The following is a 22800-nucleotide window of genomic DNA, read 5'->3' as shown; positions in this document are numbered from 1 at the left end:
CAGCTGAAGAATATCTTTGTGAAACAGAACAGAAGGAAATTTCAGGGCCAATGAGTGAGAGGAACTGGAACATTAAGTAAATCTTTTCTATCTCTTTGCAAAATGATAACTGAGGTGGAAGGGCTATTTTGGTAGTGGGACAGTGAAGTATTAACAGCAGCTCCTGAGGGAGCACATGTAGCTTCCCAAGAGCTGTCACTTGGCAGCGGCAGACAAGAATGGATGTCTGCCTCTTAATCAAATAGGTAAAGAATGTTTTCATGCATGCTGTATATAACTCATTGTGCATTTAAAGAATTTTGTGTGTATTTGTGGCAACAGATACTATAAATATACAGCAATAAAACTTGAACACCATTCTACCTTATCAGATACTCAGCACAGATTCTGACAAATACATACATTGAAGGTACTAGAACCACTTTCCTGGTACAAGAGGAAACTTCATACCATATACCCAGGGGTTTGCGTCTTTAGGTAAAACAAAAAAATCATTAGTTGGGTGGTTTTTTCTCATAAAAAAATCTATTTTTCTCTCCTGCCCTGCCCTCTTATTCCCCATCTACCTGTGAAATTATTTGCTTTATTAATGGGAATTTAACCAACTAGTCAGCTACATTTGTTGCTATTGTTTTCTCTAGCTGCACCTCATTGGCTGTTTTTGCTGTGTGTTCCCCAGCACTGTTTAGCCTTCTGTCCTAGGTATTGCAACTTGAAATTATCACTTGTTTGCTCAAGGCATCTTACAAAACTTTCAGCAGGGAAATTTCACCCCGACAGATTATTTTCTGAAGTTGTCACAAATCAGCCAACAAGTTGAGGTTTCAGCATACCAGCAGAATTTTCCATTTAACAACTGAGCCCAAAGGACTTCTGCTGTGCTCCCAACCTCCCCACAGTGAGGAGCATCCTTCTGGGAGGCAGCTGCCCACCGTGAAACAGTGAGTGCTACCAAGCTGTCTGTCCTCTGCAGAAAATCCTCTGTGGTCAGACAGTGGTCATCATAAAAGTCCTTGAAACTGAAGCTACTTCATACAATTAAAACTCTTTGACAATAAAAGAGAGAATAAAAAAAAAAAAAAGCTTCTCCAGCAAGCTAAGTCTTTACTAACTCTTGGTTAAGCTTGGTGAAGTTTCCTCATCATCTTGAATCACAGCTAACTGAAGTCCTCTGTTTACCACCATGTTCTTCAGTTTACAAAGAGAATCACTGCAATTGCACTGAAGTAATAAGTGACAATCTATAAAATACAATAACAGCTTGAAGAGATCATGAAGTAATTCAGCAATTGCTTAATGAGTTCAAGGAAGAGACTTTTGACATCCTCAAGCACACATAACAATAGACATCAAAGTCTTTTGTACTCTAATGGGAATTAACAAAAAGTTTATTGCATTAGAAAATGTAAAAGGAAAATTCACCTTTTATAAAGTAATGCAGATCATCTGAAAGGTAGACTTTGTTCCAGTACTTTTTACAGTCTACTAACAAAAAAATTTACATGCTTGTTACCGCAGGGGTACTTCTTCACTTCAAAAAAAGAATACGTATGTGTGCTTGTATATACTCACATTCAGTATTGTTAAATGCTGCTTTGCTCACGGGCAGGCTCATGAGCTTTGCGATCAACAATGACCAAAGGAGAGGCACTGCGACCCATCAGTGATGGACTCTCTTTTCTCCTCAGCACACGGCTGTATTGCCAATTGCTGTCCTGGAAATCCTTGCCACACCACATCGTTACCCAGCAAAGAAGAAGGGATTGATCCTATTGGGATGTGTCTTTTTACTGTATATCAGCTGGTAAGTATTACATACTTTAAAACATTTTCTTCAAGTAATCTACTTTGTAAAACTGTGCTGAACACTGTACTTAGATTACGTTCCCTCCCAGACACATGGGAGACAGTAGTCTGTTCTGTGGAGAAGTTGTTTAAACTTCAACTGAGACCCATGAAAACTATTTCCAGACACAGGCAGAGTGGGTTTCTTCAAACACAATACAAATCCTGAGACCTCTAATAGAAAGGCAACTAAACTGTCATAAACTCTGGGGTACTTTGAGTTATTTCTGCTGAGCTGGAGTTCTCCTTTCATTTCTACCAGTACCATGAAGCTTACCTTGGTTGCTGTCTTCTCACTGCAAAACCACCAAAGCTCAAAGGCCTGGAGGTCATGGGAGCAGAAGAGGAGTAAAACTCAGTTTGATATTTGTCAACTGGGTTTAGAAACCTGAGACAGAAAATGATACTCAGAGCCAGGTGCAAACTGACAGGTAGCGAGGAAGCATCTCCCCCATTGCCACATCCCACTCCACCCACGGACACCACTTAAGTTTCCAGAAATGTGCCACAGTTGATCTCCAACCTGTGGGAAGATTATCCTAAGAGAATGAACTATATCTAACTAGGCTCCCCCACTCCACCCATAACCCTCCACCCACCTCCTGTGTGCATCACAGACCACTGGAGCTGGGTTTGCATCCGCTCCTGCTCATTGCATCCCAACTGCAGTGTGAAGGTCTGGAGGCACTGGCCACTCCATCTAACTATGGGCAGCTGCCAACACTTCGACCCACTCTGATGATGCCTTATGTTGACACTCAGCTCAGGAACAGGTCCATATAGTTTCAAGGTACACTGTGATATCAATTTCTAGAGCTCGGGAAGTACCTAGGCACAGGGTGGAGGATACAGAACAACTGGTCAGCAAGGAGGGGCCTTGTCCTCATGCAAAACTTTCTGAGAAGTCACTGGGAACTATGAAGGAATCCATCTTTCCCATTCCTATCCAGCAGATCTCACTCTCAGCTTGAAACTCCATTCAGTCCACAGAATGAAAATCTGGAATAGAAAAACTGCATAGTTGAAACACTCTTGTGACCTGAAACCCCCCAAAGTGGCTGTGGAAGCCATGGACTTCATTTCTATTTTATGTAACCAAGTTGGGAGCCATTTATCCTTATCCAGCCCACAGCCTAATAGGCTTACAACCACGGCTTCCTAAATTCCTTTCCTATGCTCTGGTTCACTCTGTTGTTTAACATCAGCTTTGTTTTTCTTGTCTTCTGACGACATTTGGTTTTTACTGTCTTTGAGACCAGACAGCTCTCCAGGTGACTACTGCAGCCACATGTGCCATGCTTTCTCCTAAAGTCCCCATCAGCTGAGTAATTTCACCTCACAAGAGAAATGGTTCACACCAGGGCCAGAATCCTCATCAAAGGATGAGGATCTACACAAGGATTAACACATCTGAGCTCTCCCAGTATCTTCTCTGAATTGATGTTACACGGTGCTGCCAGGGTCCTGAGTGGAAGGGGGTCCCTTAGAGAACTTGGCCCTGTATCCCAAGGCTCTGATAACTGGATAAAAGATACTAGGATTTCAATATTGCTGCTTTCTCTCCTCCTGAAGCAGCAAAGAACCACCTCCCATCTGCTTTCTGTTTCCCTCCTTGTCTTGGTTCCCTGTAACCAGAGACAGCAGCTTTTAACTAACTAAAAAATGCTTTAGCCTGTGCACTGAAATCTTAACACGTGTATGTATTTTACTGTCAGTGCTACAACCCAGTTATTTAATAGCCCCATTTGGGCACCTTACGTTTTGCAAGCAACACTGCACTGTCCTTCAAATGAGCCTCTCCTTGAACTTCTCTTCCCCAGTGTTGGTGGGCTGAGAACTGACAGGTCCCAGCAAGGCAGCGAGAAACCGGGCAGCCAGTGATGCCTTGCACCAGGTACCTGCCTCTGCACAGGGCTTTGGATACCTGTGGTGTTACAAAAGGAGAGGTCGTCTTCAGTTGTGGGACACCGGGGTGAAGAGAAACATTAGGCATGTTAGTTAATTCTTGCAAGGATGGACCTTGAATCCCCTGGTTGCATTAGGTAATACCTTACTCCTGGAGTCATCACATTGAAAATGCTGAAGACTATATAAATTTTAAAACTGACATTTTAAATCTTAAGAAGAAGTAACAATAGATTGCCCTTTCCCATTTCAGTGGTAATAGATCAGTATAAAATAAATATTAATCTTCACAGTTTTGCATGTGTTTCTGGAGAAAAGTTCAAACTACCTTTGTGAGGGAATATAAATCATTACAGATTGCCTCTGTATAAAAACCCTAAAATACATAAAAACCCAAACCAAATTAAATCTAGAGGCTAATGGCTTTCTTGTAATATGCCCATATTCCACCTCTGTTAGGAATCAAAATATTTTTTCTTCACTGTGTGCTCATTTTCAGCTCACAACCTCTTAATTTTGAATTAACCACAGCCTCAGATAGCTTGTATGTGGCTAATATGTTTTCTCCATTCTGGATCATCCCATTTAATAATTCCCTATAGATGCTTTTTTTTTTTTTTTAATTATTTTTTCCCTCAGTAAATGCAGTGGTTCCATTATCATTAATGAACAGGTAATTAGAACAAGATAATTTCCCCAGTTACATCCAGCTGTAGAATCATAGAATGTCCTGAGTTGGAAGGGACCCACAAGGATCATTGAGTCCAGCTCCTGTACTATGACAGTGCATCACCTCTCCCTGGTATGTATATGCTGTCCTCTATCCTATAGCAGTTTGGCAACTTTGGTTATACCCAGGCCTGTTATTTCAATATATCCTCCCCATTATTCTGGATGTTGTCTGTTTCTGACTCACTACTGATATCCAAGGTAAATTCTTGGTAAAAATTGAAATTGGGTAAAACGAAATTGTCAAAATAATAAGCCTCTGAATCCTGCATGTATATTTCACAGGTGATTATCCATGAAAAATAAGCAATATGCATCTGTAAGTTGTGGGGTGCATTTTATGAAATCCCTAGAAAACAAAACAAAACAAAACAACAAAACTCAAAATAAATAAACCCCAAAACTGTGAACTATTCTGTGATAAAAATGAGTAAGCTCAGGAATCTGGAGGCATGCCCCAAGATAAAACAAACAAACAAACAAACCCCAACCAACACAACTGGCAAGACACAGCTCCCACCAAGTTAGAAAGCTGAAAGTACTTTAGTGCTTCTGCATAGTCATTTGTTTAGGTTCGAAAATTTGGGTGGAAGTGCTTCATATCAGGCATGTCAGGTGGCTGAATTGGATCAAGATAATTTAGTTCCTCATTATATGAAATAGACAATTGACACTCTCTGTTTTATTGTTCAAGGCATGTTAAGAAAATAGCAGCCCTACGCAGTGAAGGATGCTTACTGACATTGCATGGGCTCCTGTTGGCATCCAGGATTTGGTATTTCTTCTCAGCTTTGCTGTGGCCTTTTGTGCAGGCTGTTTTTGTTGTTGTTTAAATTACGTAGCTGTTTTACAGCCCAGTTTGTTTGATGAAAGAAGCTATCTTAAATTATGGAAATGAATATCTACACAACATTTCCATGCTCAACTCAGCTCCACTACCAAACCCCTCCCTTTCCCCACTCTCTCTCTTAGGTGAGGATTAACAAATTTCTCCTCAGAGGCAAGGAAAAAAACTCCTTTGTCGTGCCCTACCTTTTTCTGCTCTAACTAGAGAAATGAAAAATTGTCTTTTCAGACATGTGGGGTTTTTTTTCTTAGCATGCTCCCATTCTTCAGTTTCGTGACACATTTTCAGGCTGATGGGCCAGCTGGTTTGTCACTTCTCTTTGAGGCATGGTGCTCAGTGCAAAGCGGCAGGCTGGGTGCTTTCAGAGACACTGGGACTGCATTCCTGTGTTAACACTGCTGTGGAAAGTATGGCAAACTCCTCAGATGTGGGGGGTTTTTGTTTGGTTGGGTTTGTTTTTGTTTTTTTTTTTTTATTTTTTTTTTTTTTTAAGTCAAGAATTAAACCTTTTAGGACTCCTTGGACCCAAAGGTTCTTTTTAGGGAAGTGCTGCCTGTCATTAGAATGGCACATCCTCATAACAATCACTGGAGGCCTGCCCAATATTTTACTATATTCTCTACATATCCAATACAAAGATATATAGCTGCATCCATAAAAACGTATTTTGTACTATAGTTAATATATAAAGACCATTTTTGTATTCTTACATCCAGGCATTTGCTACCGGTCATTCTTACGATCTATAAACAGTAAAAATAATATCAGTGAACTGACAGCTACTAACAGATGTTTTCAGAGAGAAGAAAAAGGCAGAAAGAGAAGGCCTAAGTAGAGGAAAAGAAGCCCTGTAAAGCAGACATCCTTTTTCCCTTTTTTCCCCTTTACAAATGCTGCTTTGCAAATGGTTCCAGAACAAAGCAGCTACATCTCTGTTTCCTACCTACCTGCTCCTCCTGTTCAACTGAGAGAAGAGGTTCTGAAGAATACCCCTTGCCCTCTCCACTCCTGAAAACTTCTTTCCACCCCACAAAATATGGTCAACAGCAGGAGGATAGAGACTGTGAAAAACATCACTTTGTCTCCACAGATCCTCAAGATCTGGATAGGGACTGAAAAGCTGTTGTAACTAAAGGGCAGACACATAAGAGCTTATTTGAATAAGCCAAGTGCACATTTCTGAGTATTTTGCTATTTTATTGCTATGTTACTGCCATTAATAGCCAATGCCACCGGGGTGACGGCAGAACATTATGTGCATTTCAGCCTGCCCTGAAACCCATCTAATTTAGCAGTGGCTCAAGTGTGCTTCACAGCAAATAGCCCAAATGTGAGGAGATGTATCAACAGCTGAGCTAATTTTGTCTGTATCAAGACTGTTTTGATAACTTGGCCCTTCAGGAGTTAGAAATCATGAAGTGGTTGTTCTAACTGAATGGTCCTAACCAAAAGTCATTTCTCTCTTTGACTAGGGTCCTGTGGATTTATTCTGTAACGGGAGAGTGGGTATATCCTCTCTTTGCATTGTTCAACCCGGCCGGGCTAGTAGCCTTTTTCGCTGGTAGCCTTGGTATCATCGTCACTTTCTACAGCTTCGGGGAGTTCCTCAACCGTATGATATGGGGTCAGTCCAAGTTTTGTTTTTCACTTTTATCCATAAGAAAAAAAATAATCTAAAATGGATTCCTGTGATTACCTAGGCAGGTGGGGAGAGGAAGGGGGCCGGCATTTGGGTGTCTGATAGAGATTGCCAGGTCCTAACTAGCTAATAATAAACAGACCAAAAAATCGGGGCAAGAATCCCAGTGTTACCATATAAAATCTGGGCCAATTTTCTCTAATGTGGCTTGAGCAGCACCTCTTACCAGCATAATCAATGAATTTCTAATTCCTTCTCAAATAAAGTTCCAGAGAAGCAAAACCTCTCTGGCTGATACTCTTACACCTGCATCTGTGGTGTGCTTCTGATTAGAGAATGGCACTGTTCACTGACAATTTATAGGAAAGCATCAATGCATCCAAGTGAAAGCATCACAGCAGCTCCATGAGTAAAGCAGTATTTCGGGAAGTTTTGACAGGTTGTTGAGAACATTTCCCTTCTGCTTCATTAGTGGAATAATCAGCAGTGATTTGAAGAAAGTGAAAGTCAGCCTCCTCGGACAAATGAGCAGTTAGAAAAAAATAGTTTAAGAGAACACATTCAACAGTTGGAAGAGGGAACTGATGAAGCAACTTTGGGGGTTTGGCCTGGGATTTTATTATTATTATTAGTTTCCTTTCTGGTTTCCTCTCTTTCAATCAACATTAAGTTTCTGAGGATGAAAGTGTTTCTGTCAGGAAAACGTGTGTATTTTATTTAGGACAAATATGTGAACATTTGCAATTTCTTAAACTTGTTTTCTGATGAAAGAAAAAACCCTGCAAAAACACCTCTGAAAATAAATGAGACAACCTCCCTCTGTTCTCAGGAAACTTTTGATGCCTGATGCATTTTGTGAAGTCTCACATGCCTGTCAAGCCAAAGTAGAGTGTCTGTAGCTGGTCTCTCACTATCCGCACTCAGTTACCTAAAAGCAGCAGATTGACTTTCAAATGTGCTGAATAACCAGCTTCACTGCTTGATACCTTTGCAAGTAAGATGCTTGCCCTACATGTCCATGTTTGGAAATTCTGGCTGAATTCTGTTCTTGCATAAACATGATACGAGATGAGGATTGCTGGTAAATGAAAACAAACTCGCAGCCTTTCTGCACTAGCTCTAGTTTAAGAGGCATCACATAAATAGTAACCATTACTACTAACAACTTTTGCCTCTGTATTTTATCAAAGACCACAGCATCGCTGCAAGACAGTACAGATCTTGTATCAGACCTTTTATCATCTAAGTATCAGATTTTTTCATCACTGAGTACATATTTGTAATTTCGGGCCTAGAGTATGCCTGATACATAAGTTGGAGATAATAAAAATTAAAATAATTTTATTTCCAAGGTGTTACTTGGCCAGACAGAACACTGTGCCAAGCAGAGATCAAATTATCTGCAAGAATTAGACACATTTTGAACAGCTGACTAGATATACTCATGTGATAAAGGGATGTTAATTCAAGATATTTCTAAGAAACCAGTGCAAGCACTCAACTTTCTGTTCTGTGCACAGAGGAAAGGCTGAAAATCACCCCCAGTTGTGACAGCATGAATGTAACCTCAGAGAATACATTTAAACTTGGCATACACGATATCTTCCCTTGATGTCTAATGTGATCTTGCAATCCAGAGAGGCCCCTTGTGTGTGGTGGGTCTGCCTCTCCACGCATACTTGATATTTTCCAAAAAAGCCACAAAATCGCAGCCTTAACAATTACATGGTGCCTTCATCCACGTGCAGGATGCTCCCCCTGAGTTATGGTTCCCACTGTCTGTGCCAACTCATGTGCATCCTCAACTCTTCATCCCGAAGAATGGCAGCATCCCCTAGATTTGCCATACACCAACAAAAGAAGCTACACCCCAACAGCTGGAAACTGGTACGCGAGGCTGCAGTTTGATAATACAAGAGGCTTTGGCAGCAATAATTTCTCTGTAAGCTCCTGCCCACCACTACTCACTCCTTCCTACTCCACCACACATGCCTGTTTCTTGCAAGCAGGGACTGTTTTCAACTTGGATCATTTTCCCAGTCCATTTCCTGGCTGTGTCTATTCAAGGGAAGGGTAGGACTTCCTTAAGCTGGTATTGATAACAGGGTCCCAATAAGGATTGAAACACAGCCAGAGGGAAGATATTCCAAATTACAGTGTGCCAGGGTTTTAATATGTTCCTGACTGAGACAAATCTTTGGCTCGGCATTGCTAGAGTAAAAACAGCTGCAAACTGAATGAGGACACAATACCAGCATACCTTTCTTCTCACAGCAAAAATGGCTCTTATTCATCCTACTGTTCTCTGTCTCACCTCCCCATCACAATAAGGCAGATGTTGCAGTTAAAATAAACCTACAGAGAAAAAAAGAGGAAAACAAAACAAAATAAAACCAAACCAAACCAAAACAAAATAAAACCAATGAACAAACCACACACACACAAAGCAAAATAATCTGTGGTGGTAGAAGACAAATGTTTTCACTTCTTCTCACCCTCCACCCTGCTCACCTCCTCCCTCTCCCAAAAGACAGGACACATGGAAGGGCACTTCTGCCCTCCCTTTTGCTGCCTGCTTTATCCCCCAAAGACACAGTCTGAGTTACAGAATAATTCAAAAGTTCCTACAGGCACATCTTGAAACACCATCTATCATAACACCTGTGGCTACCAAGCATTTAGATCTGATGCTGGTGGCACCTGCCTGGACTGCTGTGAACAGGCTTCATCCCAGGCAGGGATGAAAGCTCCAGGGCAGCTGCTCATTTTTCTTTCCTTTCTGCTTGAAGGAAGAAAGCTGTCTGAGTTTGTGTTCAGATAAGCTGCATTGATTTGAAGGTACAAGAAGTGGTTAACAAATAACTTCACGTCAGTGGCAAGCCTGGTTTCCTTCACAGAATCACAGTATGTTTGGGATTGGAAGGGACCTTGGAAGATCATCTAGTCCAGTCCCCCTGCTGGAGCAGGAACACCTGGATGAGGTTACACAGGAAGGTGTCCAGGCAGGTTTTGAATGTCTCCAGAGTAGGAGACTCCACAACCCCCCTGGGCAGCCTGTTCCAGTGCTCTGTCACCCTCACTGAGAAGAAGGTTCTTCTCAAATTTAAGTGGAACCTCTTGTGCTCCAGTTTGAACCCATTATCCCTTGTCCTATCATTGGCTGTCACCAAGAAGAGCCTGGCTCCATCCTCGTGACACGCACTCTTTATATATTTGTAAACATTAATGAGGTCACCCCTCAGTCTCCTCTTCTCCAAGCTAAAGAGACCCAGCTCCCTCAGCCTTTCCTCATAAGGGAGATGCTCCACTCCCTTCATCATCTTTGTTGCCCTGTGCTGGACTCTCTCCAGCAGTTCCCTGTCTTTCCAGAACTGAGGGGCCCAGAACTGGACACTCCTTCTGGACTTACATCCTCTGGCAGAATGCAGGCTGCAAATCAAGCTTGGCCCACAGTGTACCATGCTTCATATGGGCTCTTTTCCATGTTCCTTTATAGCTTCAGGCCACTAACACTTTTCCTAAAACCAGCTACATAAATATTTATTTTTTTCACTGTAAATATATATACATATTCAGCTCCAACTTATTGCAAAGTCTATGGATGGCAGCTTTCAGCTTTGAGCAAGTTATTCTTAAAGCTACGTCCTGTGCTTGAGCAAAAAGATGCAGTATCATTTTTGAGAGCTGGAAAATCCAGGCTGTCAAATAATATAACCTTGTTTTTCCTTTTCAGAACAGCCAAAAGATGCCAGACCCTAAATTTGTTTTATTATTTATAGACAAACTGTTTCATACTGTATTGGAGGTTTTAAAAATGTATTATCTCTCATGTGCCTCTTCCTCCCCTTGCACAGTTGGATTGGTGGTAACTAAGGCAACCCAGCTGCACAGCCTGAGAGGCACAGAAAATAGTACCAGTAATGACTTTTTTTTTTTGTTTTAAATCCCAGAGTTTCTAGAGTACTAGACAATGTTGAGCAATACAGAAACTCCAAAGAGGATAATTGGAAACAATGGTCTTATTCTTTTACTGCCATAAATTTACCTCAGCCAAGAATTTGGCTGCAGGGTCTGAGCACCAAAGATGAACCATGTGATAGCTTCTCTCAGTCCTGACGGGTAGAAAACATCACGCAGGCAACTGCTCTCGTGTTTCTTTGACCAGTCAAACTAGAACTGCCCCAAAATAAAACCAAGCCATTTTCCCTGGGGTTTTGCTTCTGGTGAGACAACCAGATACCTAGGAGAAATTCAGATTGAAGTTCTGCACATCAGACAAAGCAACATTTCAGGTGAGGTCCCTTCTCTGGCACCAGCATTTGAAGATGGAGCAGATTCATTTGCCTTCCACTTAACACACTATAAATAAATAAATAAATAAATAGATAGATAGATAAATACATACATACATAAAAAAGACCCACCACATTCAGCTGCTTCATTTCAACACATGATATAGCAACAGTTACCTGCTCCACCAGTAATTTAAATGCCTGCTGAGGGATGCTGAGCAAATCACTTTCAAGATCTTCACAGCCGCAAAGCCTCTGCCAAGTCCAGAAAAATGCTCACCCCCAGGTGGTGGAACTGTCTTTTGGGAGAGAAATGGGGCAGGAAGGGAGGCTGGCTGCCAGAGTGGGCAGCAGCTCCAACAGCCCCATGCCTGACTGCTCGCTGTCCCTAGGAATGGAAAGCTTTGGCCAACGGCTGGCTGAGGAACACTAGGGGCAAAGCCAAATAAATGATATTGTAAAGCAAGGGATAAGGCAGCACAACAAGAATAAGAGCCGTTGCTCTCAAGAAACTTATGGTGGGGTAACTTCCTTGTGCCCAGGGCATGGATGGATGTGCTTCTCCAGGTCTTCTGGGACCTCTAGAACATCTTACAGAGACACTGCTGAAATATATTCACCCAACATTGAGCTAAAGTTAGATGGCAATCTTCTCTGTAACATATTTTTCCTCTTCTTTTTGAAGTAATTTGGCATGAAATGCGTTTTCCAGAAACATATAACATGTTTTAGGAACTGATTATTTTTCCCTGAATTTTATTTTTGTATTTACATGCTTGTGAAATCAAGCTCCTTTAATACCCTGTAGTCAGCTATCAGGAAACCCAGCCTGTGTGACAGCTCACGAATCCATGCAATACAAAGCAATACTGTAGTACAATTGAATTCTTGATGCTCTCATTCTCCTGAGCAGCCATGGAGATTGCAGAAACCAGAAGGTCAAATGAAGGAGTGCCAAGGGCACCTGTGTGGGACACTAAGTCATTCTACCATTGTACTTGTACAGGCTTATAAACAGCAGTTTTTGTGCAAATGTTAAAATGCCCATGTTCTGCAGGTCATTATAGATCCAAATAGAGGTTCCACACTTGGTTATTAAAACTCTCTTCTTTAGGCTCCAAAGGAGATTTTTGAATTGAGACTCCTTTCCAGAAGATACCTTCATTTGTTCTATCACGCTTTTAAGAACAAAGAATAAAAGTCCAGGCTATGGCTATTTCTTTCAGTGAACAAATGAAGTTTATATCTAAAATTTCACTATACTGCTAGTGATGAATGGAACTCGGGTTTAAGAGGATTTACAGCCCAGAGTTTGCAACCTAAATGTGAGTATTAACTTTTTCATAGAATTATAGAATATCTCAAGTTGGAATTTTGTCTCATCCATCCACCCTAGTTGTGCCGCAAACCTGTGATGGTATATTTATATCCTTCATATTTGTCACTCCCCCGAGGTGCAGATTACCCCTCGGGTACAGGAGCCTGGCTGTTTAAAGGAAACCTGCACCATCTGTCACATGCCTTACTCTTGCTGACAAGTTTATCTGATGATCCACTGGAGGGAGATGGGATCGGAAGCTCTGGCAAGCCAGGGCTTACAATTTCATCACTGGAGGCCAGAAAGTAACAGGTGCTTGCTAATATGCTGTCCCTGGCCTAACAGGCTAGTCTCCTTTTTGGTGGGCCATTTTTTTCCCCCCCATCTTTAAAATACCTGTTTGGTCAGCACACAACACTCACAGGCTCATTTGGGAAGGAAGAAATGCCAGGATTTTGTTCCATATCAGATCAATTGCCAAATGCTGTGCAGGCTGGAAAGAAACAAACAAAAAAATAATCAGTGTTGCAGAGCCTCTGAGGTCTACGGACAAGGAAAGCACCTGTGTTTAAGTGATCAGCAGGGAAGAAGAGACAGTGCTTTAGATAAGGTACACAAATATTGGGTTATTGCCACACTCTGTGCCCCACGGTAGCACATCTGGTCTCTAACAGGTGCTCCAGAAAGCTGTGGGTCTTCAGCAGGTCCTGTGCCATCCTGGCCAACCATGTGAGGATGCTCCAGATATCTTAGCTGCAGGGATTAATATTTGCTGCCTTCCCTGACAAGTTTTATTTTTAAAGCTTTTCAACATACTCTTACATCAAGCCAAGTTTGTTTGGGGGCAGATAATTTTCCGCGCTAGCAAAGCACAGTTATTCTCAATGGATGTGGTCCGTGGTAGATTTCAAATCAGCCCTCAGGAGTCAAGTGATCTCTCAGTTGCTGGGGACATCCTTGTCTCGTTTGACTTCTGTAGCACTTTGGCATTAGCAGCAGGTACAAGCCGTGCACCGATATCTCGCTCCCACTCCCAGACAGGTTTGGTTCCCCAGGGATGTTGGGAGACTGGGGAGGATGACATGTTCCTGGCCCAATGGCATGCTTGATCTGTGAGACCACTTCTCTCTTGTGCCTTCTTTTCCCCAACAATCTCTTCTCCTCTGCCTCCAAACAGGAGATGCAATAGTAATACTGGACTACAGGCAGAAAGGCAAGTGAATCCTCCTCTTCAAGCCAAACAATCTCTCCATGAATGCTGAAGCCATGAAGTAGAGGAAAATAAATGCAGCCGTGATAAATCCTTTCTCCAATGCATTGCAGCTTCTGGTGAAGCCATCATGTCATCAGACATATGGAAAACTGGTGGAAAATATGAAATGTTTGCCTCTTACATGATAACTCTGCAACTGCTATGAGGAAGAAAATTGTGTTCATCTGTTTACAGAGATTTCTCATCTCTTGCACAATGTACGTGAGGATGTGTCCATGGTTAAAACTCGTCACTGGTAAATGAACTCCCTCATGAGCTTGGCACCACTCTGTAAAAGACCTGTGAATGTGAGCCAGCTCTTGTTTGGATTGCTCTTCATCAAGTCTGGAAAAAATTAAGAGGAGGGATAATTTTAACAGTGCTATAACTTCCAAGCTAGATAGATAACAAATTGGGCTAACAAGGGCTGTAATTAGGAAAGTCTGCTCAGAAGGTTCACCATGAAGCCAAGTTCTTCTAACGAGAAACATTTTGGAATATTAATATGCATAATATCTCCCCTCCATTTTAACAGGAAATCTGAATGCAACACTTTCTTCCTTTTTCTTGATTTCAGTTAATCTTGTAGCAAAAGTAACCTAATTATACTGACTGTATGATTGCTTTGACAGAAAGCATGTTAATTTAAAGCACTGTTTAACATAAAGCTGCCTGACATATAATTACACTCCATTCACATGTTTACTAATCTTGCTCAATATAGTTGATTTCTGTTATTAGCCTCAACATCTTGTTAATGTCTAAACCACTGAAGATCTGCTTTGCAAACTCCAATAAACAGGCAAAACCGACAGTAGTGTAAGTGTTCCTTAATGGTCAATGTGAAATAGAAAGATGTCTGTTATTAGCCCTGCATTTAAACAAGGATTTGAAACTGGTCGCAGTATTTGAATGTCTAACTCCATCCTCATTGCCAAAACCCCCAGATTAAAGCTACTGTGTGCACAGTTCACCAGGGTGTTATTTTTATCTTTTGAAGGCTGCTGGAGCTTAGTAAAAACTAAACATATTGTAAGCTGCTTGTGAGACATAAAAAAGAAAAGAAAAAAAAAGTTTAAAAAAAAGTGTATACATAAGATTGTTCTTCTCAACTGTTAAGCACTTGATAAAATTCTAGTCTGGGAAGTTAACATACTAGGACTAGACTGTGAACTAAGTTAACTCAATTAACTTAGCGCATGCATTCAGTAATTCCCAGTTTATCTATGTAACTTTCTCTAGCTAACTTTGCAAGGAGAATGTAAGCAATTGCACACCCCCCACCCCCCTTCCTTTTCTGTTGAAGCTAACTGAGAACATGGAAAGAATTCAGCTGAAAGATGTTGGTCAAAGGAAATATTTCAGAGAGACAGAGAAGAAAAAGCCATGAAGGGAATTAGGGAAGAGGAGAAAGTTCAAAAGACTCCCTGTACAGGTTTATGGGGTATTTTTTCCTCTCTCTTTTTAAAGTTATTTTATTTTGTCCTGGTAGTCCAGTGCAAACAGTCTAAATGTCAGAAACTCAAAACAAAGCCTGGTCCTTGACACAGGGGGCAGTTTTTTCCACATCCAACCAGAGGAGGTGAATGGCAGATATTACCCTCAGCTCCTGCTCACACTTGGAATCACCCTCAGGATCTGGTGTGGTGACTGTGCTGCTGGACTACAGGGGGTTGAGAAGAATTGGGGTGAGAGTGGGGGTGTTTATTTCTTTGAAAAGGGCTCAGAAGAGGCTTTGCTGTCTGCTACGTCCTGCATGGAGGGAATGGATCCCAGTCATGCCCTTTGGGAAAGTAACTATAGAATCACAGAATAGTTTGTGTTGGAAGGGACCTTCAAAGGCCATCTAGTCCAACCCCCTGCAATAGGCAGGGACATCTTCAACTAGATCAGGTTGCTCAGAGCCCCATCCAGCCTGGCCTGGAATGTCTCCAGGGATGGGGCATCTACCACCTCTCCGGGCAACCTGGGCCAGTGCTTCACCACCCTCATTGTAAAAAGCTTCTTCCTCATGTCCAGCCTGAAAAAAAGTGATCAGGAACATCTGTCCCCAAAACACAGCTGCTGGGAATTCAGGTTTGCTTTGCTTCTTTCTCTGATGCACACAAAGTCCTGTAAGTAAGACAGTGTGCATCTCTGTTCACAAACTGACATTTTCCCTGTGATTTCAAAAAGGTTTTACTGAGGTACTCTAAGTAAGGATCTAGCCTTTACAACACTGACACTAGATTCTCTTTCCAGTCTGTTTCTCTTTCTCTCTCTCATTTTATTTTGAGTAAGTATGCAAAGTCAGTCAGAACTGTTTATTTATAGCTGTAGATTTTCATGGCTGTATAAATTAGATGTTATTACTGAATGAGATGCCCGCCCACTCACCCAGTGCAGCTGTACAGGAATCCTTTCATGCTGCTCGATGGCACGCAGTCTCAATCAGGAGGAAAACAACATGCACCCGGTCAGATGAAGGGACCACTGCTTAAACCCTCAGGCAAAAAACCCAGCAATTAATTTTTTCCACAGTACAATGTGCAATATGACAACCACAATTTCCTAACGCCATTTAGACCTGTCACTTCTGTTTGGCAGAGAGAGAAAATGAAGGTTTAAATTAACCAGAGGGGAAAAAACCCCAACCAAACAAAAACAAACCCAAAACAACAACAAACTACTAGACCCTACCTCTGCACTTTCTTTTTACAAGATTAAGCGATTTTTCTTTGGAGGGAAGGAGAGGGATGGGGACAGTGGGAGGAAATAAAATTGGTTGTTATTTGATATAGAGCACCATCAGAAAACAAGGACCTATCCCATACACAAAGACCTATTTCCAGCAGAAACAGCTGGAAAGCAATAGCCACCACGATTATGAGCTTTCATGTTAGCTCACACCTTTGTAGCGGTTTACTCCTGCAAAAAGCATAGGCAAGTGCTAATTTATGCCCTCCCCAATTTCCCACACAAATTTCTTGGCTCGAGTCTGTGTCAGAGCTTCAGGGTCACAATCTGACCTCAATAACATAACTTAGGATGGGTCCAGGCCTCCAGCAGAACTACTGAAGATTTACTTTGATGGATATGGGGCCAGGATCTAGCATGCAGAAAATATGCATTTACATTTTACCAAAGAATTTAAAATAGTTGCCCAGGGAGGCTAAAATTCAATTTGAGACCTTGTATTCACTTGGCAAAGCACATAATTAAATACTTTGTGCCACAAAATTAACCAGAGAGTCTCAGGGGTATTGGTAAGACGAGGCTTAGAATCAACCATGAGAGTCAAACTAAGACCCATTTCCCAGGCAAGTTATTCAGTAAATATTGGGGAAAAAAAAATACCATTGCATTCATATATGGGTTCATAATTTTCGGTAGCATTCAACCTTACCGATGACCTGGTTACCTCAGAGGAAGAGGTTATTTGCTGTGTGGAATGAATGACCTCAATATCAAATGTCAAATTCTGTTCTTGAACTAAAGCTATTGCTTACACCTAAGAAGCGTTTGTGACTGAACTAACTGTTTGGAAAAAACAGCAGGTATAAACCAAACACAATTACAATAGGTCAGATCTCATAACAAGTGGTCAAAAGCTCCAAAGTGAAATTATTGTGTTTTTAAAGTCTCCAGAGGCTCAGTGCTTCTGAAAAGCAAACCAAATACCTAAGGTGTTTGATGTCAATACACTTTAACTTGCAGACAATGATGTTTAAAAACATGGGTTTGAGTAAAACCTCTAGGATACAGCCCAATAATAGTTCTGAGCTATAAGTTTTAATAATAATACTTGGTGTTTCAAATGTCACCTTCTATCAACTGCTCTAAAAACATTTAAGCAAACCTTCAGGTTCCTTTCTGCTTGAGAGGATAATTTCCCTCACTACCCGAAGAGCAACATGTACATAAGAAAATAACGCTTTTTTCTACAACTGAGACTAACAGAACTACCTGCTCCGAGTACAAAGGATGATCTATTTTCACTGTCAGTAAGGACAATGTTCCTCAAGGAGAAGAGGCAGAAACCTACATATACCAACACACACCTGCTTTTCATTTTGAGGTATTCATTCAAGTTTGTGGTATGGAACCACCTAGCAATAATGCCGTTGCCAGCTGGCAGGTGAAAGGCAGGTTTTTCACTGATTCTACTAAAAGTTTGTGTCCTACAACATGCCGTCACTTCTGCCTGTGTTTGAAAACACCAGTTTTCCATTCTGCTGCTTTTCTTCCACGTCAGGATCCAAAGCTCCGATAGCAGCATCCCCTTGCTCTGGGATGAGGTCCATCCCAGAAAGGGTTCATCTGTTACGAGTTCAGACCCCCAGTTCACCAACTCTGTCCCCCACAAACCACCTTTCCCTGCCTGAGCCAGCAGCAGCAGCTCCCAAAATCCTGGGAACGGTCTCAGCTCCTGAGTCGGAGCTCGCACAGGCGGTGGTTACGGGACAGCGGTGTGCGCCCGTGGCAGGGTTTCACATGCCCAAACTGGGCATGATGACACATGTAGAGAAGAAGAGGAGCTCTGTGCTTAAACGTTTGTTTCCATCAGGCTTTTCTAGGTGCTGACAGAGACAAGGGCAATTTTGGAAGCAGTCCTTCAAAACGGCAAGAAACACATTTTGAAGTGGGGTTATCGCTACCGCTGGACTCTCACACCTCAGAAGAACGAGCCAAAATTCAGCACCTTCGTTCCATCGAACTTTCTGACATTTTGATTATTCTATATTTTTAATTTTCAGAAGACGGGGCGGGGGTGCGATTGTGGGGGGGGGGGTGTGGGAATTGGGGAAGGCGGGCCCGGCCCCGGCTCTGCCGAGGCGCCACAGCGCCACCTGGTGGAGCGCTCGGGCGCCTGCCCGCGCCCCCGCGGAGCTGCGCGCACAGCGGTGCGGGGGCTCCCAGGGTAACCCCCGGGGTAACCCCCGGGGCTGCTCGCCCGCCCCTCAGCCCCAGGAGGGGCCGTGTCTCATTCCGGAAAGGTTCCTCCGCTCCCGCCCCGCCCCACCGATCCCCCTTGCAGGTCGTTGCGACGTTGTATGCAGTTCATAGAATCATAGAATGTCCTGGGCTGGAAGGGACCCGCAAGGATCATCGAGTCCAACTCCTGTCCCTGCAGAGGACAACCCCACAGTTCACACCATGTGTCTGAGGGCTTGTCCAGTCTCTTCTTGAACACTGTCAGGCTTGGGGCCGTGACACCTCCCTGGGGAGCCTGTTCCAGTGCTCCACCACCCTCTGGGGGAAGAACCTTTTCCTCATGTCCAACCTAAACCTCCTCAGTTACAGAAAAAGCTGCAGTTGTGGGTTATTTCAACATCACCTACAATGTTCAGGGATGCGGGAACTGGGGTTTGCTTTGACATTATAAACAGTGTTAATTAATATTTCACTAGAGGACATGCCACCTGAACTTGCTACAGGTACGTTAGTGTTTATTCCTCAAGCACCAGTGGAGGCTTAGGGCACAGGCATTATTTCATTTACACACTTTGGAGTCCAGATGAGCCCCAGCCCAAAAGAAAACCCACACTCTGTCCCATGGTGTCATCTCACAACCAACCTAGACTGTGTTATTAAGTCAAAATCACAGGGAGAATAAGCTGGAAGTTGCTCACTTTGGTGAACACATGTAACAACCGTCCAAGAAGAAAGAAACAACAGTTAATAGAGCATGTTATTTTCATCCATAGTCTGAGGTTTGGTGATATTTTGCCTCTTACCCACACCAAAAAAAGACAATAAAATCCTGCACAAAAAGCACCACCAGCAAAAAAATAAACAAAAAACAATGACAACAAAAAAATCCAACCAAACAACCAAATAAAAAAAAAAAACAACCAACCAACCAAAACAGATGTTGCCAAGTAATTTTGACCTTGAATCACACATACCTTAAAGTGGATCACAACCTTTTGAGCAACAACCCCCAGGCTTTAAACTGTTCCATGGCTAAAGGAGCCTCCTTTTGGTAGCTGTCAAACAACAGCCAATGTTTCTGGAGGATCTAGCCAAAAATAATATGATGTGTAACCGCCTTCCCACTGTTGTCTTTGCAGAAGTATTTGTAAGTTCCAGAGATTACTTTATGGATGGTGTACAGCACAAATAAACCCAAAAGGAGCAGAACAATTTGAAAAGCATGTAGAAACATTGGAAGTGGGTGGAGTAAGAATAAGAAAGTGGTAGGGAATGAAAGAGAAAAAAAACATTACAATGAAGAGTTTATATTAAAAGATAGTGAAGTGTCTAATTTAAGCAGCTGTTTTTAGGCTGTTGTGTAAATGAAAACAAAACACAAATATTTCAGTACCCTGTCCACGTGCTCATATCACTAAAAATTGCATATTATTCTTGAGCAGAGTGGTTGCATGTTTGCACCTTAAATGATACCTTTATGCAGCTGTGATTCTAGAGAGAAAATGAGTTGCAAAGAGGGAAAAGATACAGAAAGCTGAAGTAGTTTTTCTTTCAGCTTTTTTTCACCCCTTTTCTTCAGCTTCTACTACAACTTTGCCAGTGTTGGTTCTCAAGAAAAAATCACCAACTATTTGTGAGGGAACATAAAATGGTTAATCCTCCTGGTTGGGGAAAACAGATACTTGAAGATGAAATATCTGGATATCATAGGGATCATAGAAACACGATTAAATATACATATCCTGTGGCTTATGGGCAGTCTGCACTGAATTCAAGACTTTGCAGAAAAGCATACAGGGAAAAAATTTTTAAAAAAGGAGTTATTTCTAAGTCCCTCCTTATTAACTGAATTTAATTGCTACATGTAGTTCAAAAAATAGCAGTTAAGGATCAGCTTAGCTTTTCCGCTATCAATAGTCCAAGCCATGGCACAGACATCTTGGTCACCAGTCGAACTTCATATTATTGTTGTTTGTGCTGTAAATTTCCTGATATAAAGATAATTCATCTTTTATCAGTAACCTATCATCTTATTGATAAAGCCCTGAAAGAAAGGACAAATCCACACGCACATTGGACATCATGTGGAAGTTTGACTTCCAAGTTTTTCTTCACATTTTTACTTCTAGTTGTCAGTCTACTTTGTCATCCCCAATCTCAGTTCTAGATTCTGACAGAAATTTAGAGCTGAACTTTGACCCAAGTCTGAATCATAGGTATAGAAAAACAAAGCAGGCCAAGAAAACTCCCTTCAACTATTTCAGATGAAAGCTAATTAAAAAAAAAAAAAAAGAAAAAAAAAAGTCCAGTTTGAATTTCTGGCAAATAGTTCAGCTGTTATTTCTACCTAATGCTATCAAATTACAATGTATTTACTAACCAGAGCATATTAATTGCTAACAAAGTGATGCAAATGCCTGCTATAATGGGCCTCTATTTAGCTGGCTACTTGATAAATGATCTGCAGTGTTAGAAGGTCACAGAAGAATAGTAGAGAAACATCAGAGAGGAAGAAAAAAAGAAAGGAAAAAAAACCCCAAACCCCAAGTGGCCAGCAAGACCAGACTGTGGGAGAGACTCAGTTAAGCTCTCTTTAAATATGTCCACCCCTTATAAGGGAGAAAAATATCATCAACATAAAGCATAGTCTGTAGGCAAAGCCTGTGCCATTCAGATGCATCCCCCAAGCTCTGTCCCTAGTGACGTGTCTATATGCTCATCACAAAAGTATGTTCCACTGAACGTACAGCTGCAGCAACTTCCTCCTCAGAGGAGTCAGCATCTGTATGTCTAGAGAAACAAGCATGTGGGTCCAGGTCCAACCACCGGAGTCCACACGGTACAAGCTGCTTACAGAGTTGAAGGAAAGGAAATGACCTGGAGGAAACAGTGTGGGACACAGTTCCACCAGTGTCCTCTTGTCATCAGCTGGGAGGAATAAAAAAATCAAAACCAAAACCAAACACAAACCACAACAACAACAACAAACCCCAAAACACCACACAAGCAAGCAAAACCAAACAACCAGAATTAAACTCCCTCCCCCAAAAAACACAAAAACATAAGCAAACAAACCCCACACAACACCACTCACCACACCAATCAAAAAACCCAAACAAAAGTCATAACGGAAATGAGGTTAATCTGGTCATTATGCTGACAGAAAAAAATGCATTTCCTTTTACTGGAAGTGGTGCCTTTTAGGAGTTTCTCGTTTGTTTTGCTTAGTTACTGGGGTTTGGAGTTTCCCAATTATCAGAGCACTCAAAGCACTCCTACATTCTCTGTCTGTGCATGTGAGTGCTGTCTCCTTATTCCCCAATGAGAAAGACATTTTAAACAAATTGATAAGATGGAATTTTCCCATACAGTCGCTATCAAGCAATCTGAGCACTGCATGGCATGTTAGAAATGAGAAAATGTGCTTACACTCTTTTTAACTTGGATGAGCCCTCCCATTCCTCCTCCTCCTCATCTCAGGGTCGGAACCAGACAAACATCTCCCAGGCTACAGCACTGGCTGTAGAAAGTGCCAGATGCAGCCTCACATCCTGGGGTTTGGTCCAGTTGCAGACCTGCCTTAGCTGATGGGGAGTTTCAATGAAGGAGGCAAAAACAGTAGCTGAAGGAATGAAAATTAAACCATTGTATCAAAACCTCAGTAACAAGCTAGTGAAACCTATGCGCTATAACTTATTTGTGCATTGCCTCATATGCTTTGAGGAGCAATCAGCAAAGTGTGATTTCCCTCAGACTGAAAGTGTCTGAGATCTCAGCTTGTAATGCAAAGCATGCTCACACTGGGGTTCACATGGGAAGGTTTTCCTATGGGAAAGAAACAAAGACCAAAAGCGAATCCACTGCTTGCTAACGTGCCACCTCATGAAACACTTAAAAGGGTTAAAGAGGAGATTTAGAATTATAGGTCATCTAGTCCAACCTCCTGCCATGAGCAGGGACATCTTCAATTAGATCAGGTTGCTCAGAGCCCCATCCAGCCTGGCCTGGAATGTTTCCACCTACCACCTCTCTGGGCAACCTGTGCCAGTGTTTCAGCAC

General features: G+C 42.0%; 1 protein-coding gene across 1 annotated transcript in view; it reads left to right on the top strand.

Moving 5' to 3' along the window:
* ADTRP (androgen dependent TFPI regulating protein) overlaps positions 1–13796 on the top strand; it is a gene marked incomplete at both ends in the record, with an annotated part of 34475 nt that extends 20679 nt beyond the window's left edge. Inside the window, 3 exons of the mRNA XM_080339624.1 lie at positions 1689–1804; positions 6799–6950; positions 13753–13796. Coding sequence (XP_080195750.1) covers positions 1689–1804; positions 6799–6950; positions 13753–13796 — 312 coding nt within the window. The remainder of the gene's footprint in view (positions 1–1688; positions 1805–6798; positions 6951–13752) is intronic.
* Between the last annotated feature and the right edge of the window lie 9004 nt (positions 13797–22800).

Source organism: Nesoenas mayeri (genome assembly GCF_963082525.1).
Source record: "Nesoenas mayeri genome assembly, chromosome: 2".
Lineage (NCBI taxonomy): Eukaryota > Metazoa > Chordata > Aves > Columbiformes > Columbidae > Nesoenas > Nesoenas mayeri.
The sequence above is the reverse complement of the archived record's forward strand: the minus strand, read 5'-3'. Positions and strand labels throughout refer to the sequence as shown.